Source organism: Curcuma longa, chromosome 14, assembly GCF_044706935.1.
Source record: "Curcuma longa cultivar G26 ecotype Majalengka, Jawa Barat chromosome 14, ITB_CL_G26_1.1, whole genome shotgun sequence".
In the NCBI taxonomy this organism is placed as follows: domain Eukaryota; kingdom Viridiplantae; phylum Streptophyta; class Magnoliopsida; order Zingiberales; family Zingiberaceae; genus Curcuma; species Curcuma longa.
The window spans coordinates 3,339,303-3,351,090 of record NC_133874.1 but is presented as its reverse complement, the minus strand read 5'-3'; the positions used below and the strand labels follow the sequence as shown (position 1 = coordinate 3,351,090).

The 11,788-nt window shown below is 32.5% G+C and overlaps 1 protein-coding gene across 1 annotated transcript in view; it reads left to right on the top strand.

The window, feature by feature from the left end:
- Positions 1 to 11,788, top strand: part of LOC141844915 (uncharacterized) — a 41,760-nt gene that overhangs the window by 24,873 nt on the left and 5,099 nt on the right. Inside the window, exon 7 of the mRNA XM_074732894.1 lies at positions 6,004 to 6,112. Coding sequence (XP_074588995.1) covers positions 6,004 to 6,112 — 109 coding nt within the window. The remainder of the gene's footprint in view (positions 1 to 6,003; positions 6,113 to 11,788) is intronic.

Here is an 11,788-nt window from a genome sequence, read left to right as displayed (position 1 = left end):
TTGAAACTAAACATCCAGTTGAGTTTGGAGTTAATTGTTCTCAAATGCAATTAACTAGATTTTCTTCGTCTAGTGGAAGTATTGATTTTAATTTATTCAAGTACTAAATTAAGAGAATCATAGCTATATTTATTTACACTGAACATTTTTTTTTGGTTCTAAATACATATTTGATGATTTTACACTTAAAGAATTAGTATGATAAGGTAAAAAATATTCAATTGAAGAATTTAGTAAATTAAATAATAAAATATCTTATGTTATGATATTTGGATTGATCATTGACAAATTCTTATATGGGCGAGATTTTCCTTTGGATTTACAACTGGTCCAGTCCAAAAATGTTTACTAGCTTATCAAGTATTTAATGAAGCACACACCACTCATAACATATTTTGATTTTAGAAAATATTTTTAATATCGTTTGATAATGCTAGTTCTAATACTCTAATTATTAAAAAAATTTAAGATTATATGTCCTCCTATGTTGTTGATTTATATTTTAATATTTATGTGTATGTCTTGTTTTAAATAAATTGATGTGGCTTATAAATGTAATAATTAAAATATAGAAAATGATAATTAAAATTTTAAATTGATAGAAGTAAGTAAAATTTTAAATGAATAATTGAAATAATTAAAATGATGAGTGTAGAAATATAAAGAATAATATTTAGATAATTGAGATTTGAGGTGAAGTAGAGGAGATAATTGATTGTTAATGTAAAACAATTGAAATGAATTAGGGTATTTATAGATTTAGCAAATAATTATAACTTAATTGTAGTTGTTGACAAAAAATGTCAAATAATCTAGATTGTTCAAAACAATTAAAAAAGTAAATGTTAAATGAAGGTTGGAACTGCCTGTTCTAATAGTTATTTTTTTCAATTTTTTTATTTGAACTGCCAATTTGAACCAATGATTCATGGTTTCTACAAAAGACGTTGACCCTGAGTCAACAGTTTAATTGGCCCGTTAACCTAGTTATGGTTCAAGGGCAAGGCCCAAACCATACCACTTATTAAGAACTTTAGAAAATCAAATTAGAGAAAATAACATTTTTGTATCTTATTTGTTGTCATTTCCTAGTAATGAAATAATACGGTAGATTTTTTAAATTAATAGAATGAGGTCTAAAAAATATATTGAATTTAAGTTTAGTAGTATTAGATATAGTAAGACAATTGTGAAGCTAAAAGATGATGCCAACTTCAAAAGTGTTGGAGAGCTATTAGAGTAAGAACATCAACATTGTTTTAGATACCATGCACATTGCATTGCATCAATTTGATGATGGTGGACATTAACAAATTGGATATAGTGAAGAAAGATAGTGAAAAAGTCGGATTGAAGACCTTTTTCACTTTTGAGAATTGGGAAGCATCTTGATACTTAGCACCATTGAAGCTAGGGAGATATTTGTTAGATTTTGAGATTATATTGTGGATATTCTTATGACAGTGGAGCCTTTGTATGCTGTTCTATGCAATTAACTCAAACAAGAAGTAGCAAATGAGCAATATCTACCGCCCAATTTGCGAAGTAAAAGAGGAAATCAAGAAGTGCCTATAGTCACCATTAAGTGTCAACATTATGTTGAAATAATAACTATAAGATGAGATGATCAAATGGGAAAACATGTGCATTTGGCAAGAATGTATTTTTGTAATAAAAAGAAAATTTAGTATCATTATTGATAATTATATATGGTTAATTATTTTATGTTATTATCTCAATCTTGCAAATTAATACCATAAATGATAATCTCCTAATGGCTCTTATAAGTGTAATATGAAGACTATAGCTAAACAGGAGTTCACTATTGTAAATAGGAATTCATTGCTCAGAATTTTAATGACAGACGATTATTTCAAGAGGCATATGACTCTTTTGATGATTCTTTTGTTGTGTCACGTAGATGTAAAATGGATGCCTGTGAAAATAACAGGAGTTCACTATTGTAAATAGGAATTCGTTGCTCAGAATTTTAATGACAGACGATTATTTCAAGAGGCATATGACTCTTTTGATGATTCTTTTGTTGTGTCACGTAGATGTAAAATGGATGTCTGTGAAAATAAAATTTTATTACTAGAATTTCTATTATTTGGATGTCGACCAAGAGGCTCTCATCAATTGCAACTCCGAACACAACTAAAGTCATAGACAAAGGTAAAGGTTAAGCTCTTGCAATTTCTACTAAAGAGAAAGGGAAAAGCAAAGGTAAAAGATTGAGGATTGGTTAAAATTCAGTCAATGGAATTTATGAGCAAGAACATGATAAGAGTGACGAACCATCATTGCCTTTTGACATTGCAATCTAACAAAAAGTTTGAAAAGATGATAGTGAAGCTGATAATAGTGCAACTACTGGTAGAGGTGATGACAGTGATGATGCACTTGGTGGTTGTAAAACTTATGTTCCCTTGACTACCTTATCCTTAGACATATGAGAAAGGTTACACACATGAAACCTAGAATGATGGTCTAGCGCTAAACCTATTAAGATTTAGTATCAATGTCGATATAAGGGTGATAGACAAAAGAAAGCTCATGATTATCAACATATAGGGAAGAGTTTAGCCAAGAACTCGGAGACATGTTTATCCTTATCTTGTGTCTACTTGTTTTGTTTCCATTGATGCTAGCCCAAGTCTGATTCCTAGTGGTGAATTGAGACATACTTATGGACATATGGAGAAATCAATATCAATACCACATGCCTTTTGGATAATTATTTGATTTGGGTGTTGGAAAACTATGGAGTTGATCTTATAAGGATGTTGCAAGAATCGATGCTTCCATTCGATGCATGACACTACTTTTGGTATTATCAAGGTGACATGTTATGTACTTACTAAACTTATGCTATTGTTTAGATAAATTTTAATTTGAGTTAGTCATATATCAAAATTTTTAAAGAGAAATATATTTATTTGTTTTTATCTAACAAATCTTAAGATGTTCAATAGTTGAACACTTATATAAAGCTAATATAAAATTAAATATACTATAAAAAATATTTTTAAAAAAATTAAAAAAATATATACACACACTCATTTAAGAATTAATATATATATATTTGAATAATGTATATATTATATCAATAAGTTCAAATCGTCATACTATCATCTCTTTGCTATACAATATGAAATTTAACATTATTTACATTCTTAAATATACACACATTTTTTTATGACACTTTTACATGTTCTTGAAATAAAAAATTACATTCTTATGCATAATTTAAAGCAGTGACAATTTGAATTCGTTGGATGCATAAGCAATATCTATAGTCATCGAAACTCCAAACATGTGCCAATTTGAAGCTGAAGATCAATCTTCATTAGCCTTCTAGATGCAAGTTTTCGAACTCAATGTCTTAGTGATAAAACTTCAAGGGATTAAAGTGATTATTTTATTATGTGTAATACTAATAATATAAAATTTGAATTTATACCTTACTAATAACTTTGCTATTATTGAAATATGAAATCAACATTCAATACTTGAACTATAAAAGCAATAGTGAGCGTCTATAACAATCAAATATTAATAAAAACTATTTTAAAAAAAATTAAAAAGGAAAAGGTATCAAAATTGTATCGACATGACACGATATAGTATCAACACCGTATCATTCCAATCTAAGATCGAAACTTCGACGTGATTCAAAATTTTAAACCTTGTCTCTCCTCTATAGACTATCCTCTCCACAATTGAGTCATGATGGTCTTCATTATCTTCCTCAAGTTGTGGCTCCTTGTTTATGAATTTGTTCCTTATCGCTTTGTTTTTTTCTTCCCTTTGATTATCTTCATGATTTGCCTTGTACTCAACTTTCTCTGTTTTGAGTGCCCTCTTAATGCCACTTGTAATTCTTTATCACTCTCTGATTAAGATGATGAGTGATGATGCACTTTCTTGTGCTTCTTGTTCTTGCTTATTCTTAATTGATTCATGACTTTGAGCTTCTTGTGCTTGCAAGGGCCATAAAGTATGCCCACCATATTCCAAAGATCCTTTGCATCCTTGTAGTTATTAATTTTGCTCAAGATGTCATTGGACAATACATCCTTTATATTCTTCATGGCTCTTTCATTCCCTTCAAGAAATTCAACTTGTCTACTAGTTCATTTGCTTCTTTTGATAATTTTCTCCGTTTATCCTTTGGGGATTCAAATCCTTTATTGCAAGAGCTACTCTAAAATTTTATTGGGACTTGGGAGGACAACTCAGTAGTGAGCATCATCATACTCTAGAAAGATTTTTTTTGACAAGGATACATTCCTGCAAATGTCGAAGCACATAACAAAATCCATTTCTCATGTTCTATCTTTATCTTTGTAAAGGTCCAATATGATGAAGATGTAGTTAGAAGATTCATATTAGAAGGACATATCCTTTTTAATTACAATTTGTTTATCTATCATGTGCATGCTAACTGCTGGAGAACAGGGACGTGACTTAGTTGTATAGACTAGGTTCCAACTGATCCTAAATCAATTTTTTGTTTATTATGACAAATAAAAGATATTTAGTGGACTATTTGAAGAATGAAAAATTTCCAGTTACTGATAGATTGAGAATATTTTTTTTCTTGTTATATCTGCAGTTTATGCACTGTGGAAAGTTTCTGAACTCTTGCCATCCTTTCTTCTTAAGGGTGGTGAGGTTTCTCGATATGTGATTGGTGGTGCTGATTTGATGTTCCCTGGTATTAGTATACCTCCTGAAGGCCTGCCTTCATTCTTAGCTGGGCAACCATGGGCTGTAAAAGTTCCTGGCAATCCATCACCAATTGCAGTATGTGTGCATTTTATCTAAAAGTTAATTTCAAAATTTGAAGTTCATTTGCATTCTAAATTAGTGCAAGTCAAAGTGATGAAGTCCCACTCAATATCTACAGGTTGGAGTCACCACTATGAGTAGTTCAGACGCACTGAAAGCTGGTTTACGTGGAAAAGCCTTAAAGATAACACATTATTATCGTGATTTTCTTTGGCAAGTTTTTTTGCTACAATATGGACAAACTCTTTATCTCTTAGTTTCTTTGTAGTTTATATCTCCTGTTTGTTTTTTTGTCAAACTTCTTTACAGGCAATCTGCTGAAGGTCATTATGTTCCAAATGCTGGTTTCTTTGAAGATGTTGTCATGGAAGATCCAGATTCATTGCCAGTTTCTCAGCCTTTGAATCTACCTTTAGATGTTTCAAACGATGAAGACGTTAATATGTCAGAAAGGGAAACTGTTGATATCTTAAATACCCATGTTAGTGAAGTCATTGATGCTCCTGCAAACTTAGACTCCAGTATCCAAAACTCTGAAGAAATAATGTCTGAAATAAGTGGACTAAAGGTATCTGAAAAGGTTGCAGCTGAATCATCAAGTGATGATAAGGAGCAACAAATTTTGTCTACTGAAGAAATTGATGCCCTCTTGGACAAATGTCTTTTGCAAGCATTGCACACAACTGTTAAAGATAAAGACCTTCCCATGCCTGGAAGTACACTATGGTAAACTTTTTGCATTTCCATTGTATGTATTCTGATTGTTTTTTCAAATATGAGAGTTTATAGTGCATCCTACAAATTTTAACTTTCTTTTATCAGCCATACATTTTAGTCTGTTTACAATTTTGAAAATATTTTTTGATTTGAAGTTATGAAATTTAAAAAGCCATGATTTTGTTGTTGCTATTGCTTTTTGAAAAAGATTCTATCATTTGTTACATTGTAACATCTGAAAACTCTGGAGACTCTTGATAGTTACGTTGAATTGTTGAGACTTATTGGGTTTATCGAAAAATACTTTAATCTCAAGTAAGAAGCTCAAATAATATCTTTACCATGTAACTATGGGCTCAAATAATATCTTTACCATGTAACTATGGTTTGTTAGGTCTCCATCTGTTCAAGTACAGAATATTGTATTTGTTCTGAAGTGTTATCTTAAATAATTCAATTGTCCTTCTTCGGGTTTTTCCTGATGATGAATAGGTCAAACCATATACTACCCTGCAGACCTGCTGGTGTTACTCTGGACATTAAAAGATCTTCTCATAAGAAACTTTCCAAGTGGCTACAGTCGAAATCTTCCACAGGGCTGGTGAGCATACATAAAGCTTTCATGTAATATTTGTACAATCTTTTTTGGTATTGTCTTCCTCATTTGACCATCTTTTGGAGCATTTATATGCTAGAACACACATGCATAATTTGTGAAAGTAGGAGTTGCTAGTTGAACAACTAAGGTGATGTAGTTTGAAAATTGGGATTGGGATTATAAAAATTTCCTTTAAAGTTTTAGATGTTGAAAAATTCGAGATGTTCTTTAATTTCTAGTAGTAGTTAAAAGTTATAGTTTTTTGAAGGAAATTAGTCGTTTTAGAAGTTGGATATAATTTTAGATATAAAATAGATCTTAAGACGATTGGGTCTTCTTTAATCTTCCAATTTAATAATATTTTTCTCTTCATTGAGTTGAGTTGCTAAAGTTTTGTTGGTATGATTTTTTGTGCTGCATCAATTGATATCTAAGCCAAATTTAAAGAATTTGTTATTGGTACTCCAATCCCCACCTATATTTGTTTTGTTCATCATCTTGGTTCCTCCTAGGCACGCTTTTGACCAGAGCTCCATCAGCTTTAGGTTTAGATTGAATTACATTTATTTAATCAATCAATTAATTATGTAGACAATTAAATCCATCAGTTGATTTGATCTAAGGAAATTGATTATCAAAATAAATATTCCCACAAATTGGCTTCCAAAAACAAAATTTATAACAAATCGTCAAATAAATACTAACCTGACTCACACAATTACATAAATAATTCACTAATCATTGAATAAGTACTAGCATAAGCCACAAATCATCATCCATGTTCAAAGATGCATCATCTATACTTGCATAAGTTTTAACTACGTCAAAGTACAACTATCTAATTGTTACAATCATATCACCAGAACACTTAACTATCAATCCAAATGTAAAAAACACAGCCCAAAATTATAATTGTAACCAAAACATTAAGTCCATGTTGGCCAACATCTCATGCCATGCTTGGAAGTCATGTATCATCATGCTTCTTCAATCTAAAAGAGCATAAACACTTAATCACATAATTTAAATAAGAGTCAATAGTATATCAGTTGAACAATTAGAAAATCTCAAAATAGTAGTAGCTATGCAAGCTAAGAACAAAAATGATCACTTTCAACTGATCCAACTGTGTAAATCAACTAACATTAAATAAAATTATATAACCTTCAAATGTAAACTTATCTCAACCTTCATGAGATACACATCCCTACAGTAAAATAAAAAGATAACGTTAAAATTTATTTTCTAAAAAAGTAAAAAATTATTTATTAGTGTTAGACCTTGTAATTGAGTTTGGATTCTCATTAGTGCTCATCATATCTTTGGTAAGGTCATTCAACTCCATCTGTTGCAAAGATTCTAATTAACATAAAACATATAAAGATATAATTAGAAAGTGATATATACACATAAAAAGGTAATAATTTGAGGGCTACAATCAATCTTTCATGCATAAAGTAGTCTTTACAAGAAGTGGTTTTAATGTACTACAATATTGATTAAGGACTTGTCCACCATAACTAAATGCAAATCGGATGCAACTGTAGACACCGTTATGGATAATATATCATGAGCATGGTTGAAAGGATTGAATAACAAACCTAGTTAATCTTTCAATGATTCAGTGCATCAAATAATACCTTTTATCTAATGTTGGCTCATCTAGATACAATTGCAATCTTGAGTTGCTGTAGGAATCTAACTCATCACTCTCAAAAGTATTGAAGTTCTGTATATAAATAAAACAATCAAGATAGATCAATTATATAACTTTAAGATTCATACCCAAAAGAGAAAAAGTCTTAATATAACAAAAAAAACTTTAAATGGATCCTTTTCTAGGTTCATAGAATCCTCAATTAAAATTCTCAAAGTAGAAGTTTTGTAAGAGTGTCATGAAGTGTGACAATTTGCAACTAAAAACACAATTCTTTTCTATCATTTGCAAACTATTTTGAATTGTGACCATATATCTTCTCGTAACTCCAATGTACAAATTGAATCTTATAGTGAGGGTCTAATATGGTTGTCATTTCTAATACCAATATTTTTCACATTTATAAACTTTTATTTTTCCCTTTTTTGCAAGAGTAGATTCTTGTCCTTCCAAATGTTCTTTCAAAGTTAAGTATGCCATAACAGTAGATGGAAAATATAAATTAGTAGTGGTATACTTAACTCCATAAAATGTGTTATCTCATAAAAAACTTGCAAAAATCCTATAATTTTCTGAACCTTTTCCCATTTACTAGAAGTTGGACAATGCTTGTAATTAGAATCACTTAACATAAACAACACTCTCAAGCATAAGATATGTAGATTTTCATCTTGTTGGAACATCTTGTCTTAGCCCTTTCTTCCCATCCATACTTAAAAAGTTGATACACACTAAAAATTTCTTCCTCATCTAAGAGCCCTTCATGTACTTCCCACTTTCATGGACTTTTGAATAGCATCATCCATCTCTTTTAAAACATCTTAAATGATCAAATTGAGAATATGAGCATAACATCTGATATGAAAATAATGGTCATAACTTAGAAGTGATCTTGAATCATTTAATTTCTCCTTCGCCAACTCTACATATATATCATTAGCTGATGCATTTTCTAAAGTCATGAAAAATAGATGCATTTTCTAAAGTCATGGAAAATAATTTATCTTCAATTCCCATTCAACTAATATTGAAACTATCTCAGATAATTTAACACCATTGTATGGAGGCATATAAGAAAAACTCAGCAATTTCTTTTGAAATTTTCAATCACTATCAACATAATGAGTAGCAAGAGAAATATTGTCATTGGTAGCAATAGAAGTCCATAAATCAAAAGTTAACCAAATTCTATTAGAAACTTCTCGTAACTTCATCATCATTTTAGTTTTCTCTCTTAACATTCTCAACACATCAGTTCTAATGGAATTATGCTTAACAAATATACAATCTTCTGCACATAAGAGAAAATTTTCTGAACTCCATAATACAAATGTGAGAGAATACTTGATAAATGTGAGGTAATCATGCATCACAGTTGCTCTAGCAAGCAGTTCATGAAAAGTAATAGGATCAAATGTACCTTTTTGAAGTCTTAGATTATGGTCCACAAGCATTTGCTCAACATTCCTAACACTACTTACACAATTTGTAATGTGCTGTTTCAAGTTTCTAGACCCATATCTACTATAACAAAGAAACAAAGCTCTACATTTCTTACACTTATAACATGTTTTCCCATCTACTACTACTGTTTTTTCAACTAATTTCTCAAAATTAATTCAAATAATTGATGTATATTTCCTTTTATGTTTACCTTGATCAGCTTGTATGCATTTATGCTCCTTGTTCATTGCTACATTGTCGTCCTTTTCAATAACTTTATTGTAATCCTTGCTACTTGAGTCCAAATTAGCATTACAATTGAATTCCTCTATCTAAAACACATTAGAGAAAAATATAAATTAAAAGTTTATCAATATATACTAACACTACATCACAAACATGTTTGAAAATATTAATTGGAGTGGAAGAAGTGCTACTTGTGATTGTCGATTGAGGATCGTTGTTCCAGATTGTTGGTTAGGGATTCTGATAATAGATTCCGGCGTGGAGTTGCATCGAGAGAGGAGCTTGAGCTAGGGCTATGTAGAGAGGAAGGGCGTCAACAACCAAACTGTCGGGAAGTACTCAGCGGACCAAATACACCATCAGAGCAGTCAGTACGTCAACAAACACAGAGGCCTCTGTTACCGCTAAGACATGTCTGCCATTGGATAACTTAGGTCAAAGTTAGGGGCTCAAACTCGAAGAGGTGCAAGTCACAGTCAATGTTGGAGTAGATTGGAGAGTGGGAGAATGAGAGTTGGAAGTGTGGCTGCTGGTGGGAGTCAGGGCTGGTCGTGTAAATGTGTCACTGGAAACCTGCCAGATTTGCTTGTAGAAGAGCCGATGGGGGCAAGGACTTGTGATCACTAGATGACTACAAGCAATGGGCTGCAAATAAAGAATTGGTTTTCTAGGTTTTGGATGTCGTGAACAACGAACTAACAAGTCGTGAGGGTGAGGTCATAAAGGTGTGGTGAGGCAGTGAGGATGAGGGTTTGTGTGTGAGGTAGTGAGGGTTGGGCGGTGGTTTAATTGGGGGTATTTAATTAGAACACGTCTTAAGTGTGTTGAACTGTTTAGGACCTGATTCAATGCACTTAATTGTGGGCCATTAATGGATCAACATTTTTATGGCTCGAATTGTCTAACCTAAACCTGTAAAATTGTGTCATGTTGTATAAACAGGTCGTGTCATGTCAAATTATGTCACACCTAGCCGTTGTGGTATTAAGTTAAAGCCTTGGCGAACCCATTATAAATTTATTAGTGGATTTAAGCTAAATATTGAAAAAGAAGGTAACCTATTTTCATCTACTACAATAGAGGAAAAATATCGTGATTCTCTAATGGTTGAATGCTCCCTTAAGCATAGGAAAATTATACCTTGTATAATTACGCAATTCCACAATATACACAAACTCAATTTAACAAAGGAAAATGTCTAAAGATAGAACTAAATTTAAAGCCAACATTCAAAACCTCTAGTTTACCTAAATTTGATGAACCTTTAATTGAGCCACAAGATTCAACCCTTGAAGAGCATAATAACTTAACCTCAGAAAAATCTTCTATTGACTTAACCAGAAGATCTTCATAATGATGATTTAACCTTCAGGGACATCACTAAACTAATAACTTTGACCATGAACTCCCTTAATGACTTGACTCTAAAAGAGCCTCTAAATGAATTACCCCCTTCAGAAAGCACTCAACGTTACCCCAATCATATAACTTCTAGAATTCTTATCACATCTAGTGAACCCTCTCCCAAGACAGATCAAGCTTTAATTATATCCTCTAAAGAGTCCAATGTTGCATGAGCCTTCTAAAGACTCCTTTGATGAGCCCTCACTTAAACCATCTATCGAGCGCTTCTGGATTTACTCAGTGGGCGAACTGTGGTGGTGGGGGGGGGGGGGGGGGGGGGGGGGGAGGCTGCTCACCTCTAGATTAGTTGGGTTTGTAAGGGTCTGGATCAAGGTTTGAAATTTTGAGCTGTATTGCGCGATACGGTCGAAATTTCTCGTTCCGTCGATGCACCGGCATCAACGATTCCGGCGGAGAGATGTCGCACGGCCACGGTGACGCCTCCGGAGGCGTCACGCGGCCTTGGCGATGCCTCCGGAGGCGTCGCCCGGGCCCAACGACGCCACCAGGGGCGCCGCTTGAGTCCGACGACGCCACCGGAGGCGCCGCCCGGGCCCGACGACGCCACTGGAGGCGTCGCACGGGCTCGGTGACGCCTCCGCGCGCGGGCGCAAGCGTGGCATTGCAGTCGTAATTTTTTTTTTCGGGTTTTAACTTAGGGCATAATTGAGATTTAATAGTCAATTCCTAGCTATAGTTGGGGATAATTTAAACAGACTTTATTAGAACCTATAAAATTATCTTATTATTTTTTTAAAAATATTTTATTTTTTACTTTTAAATATTTAAATTAAATTTTTTATTTTAATTAATATATTTTATATTTTAAAAATACCGAAACTATATCAGTACAGTACAATATGGTATCGAAACTGTATCGTTTCGGTCTGAGATCGAAACCTCGACACGGCTCGATATTTTAAACCTTG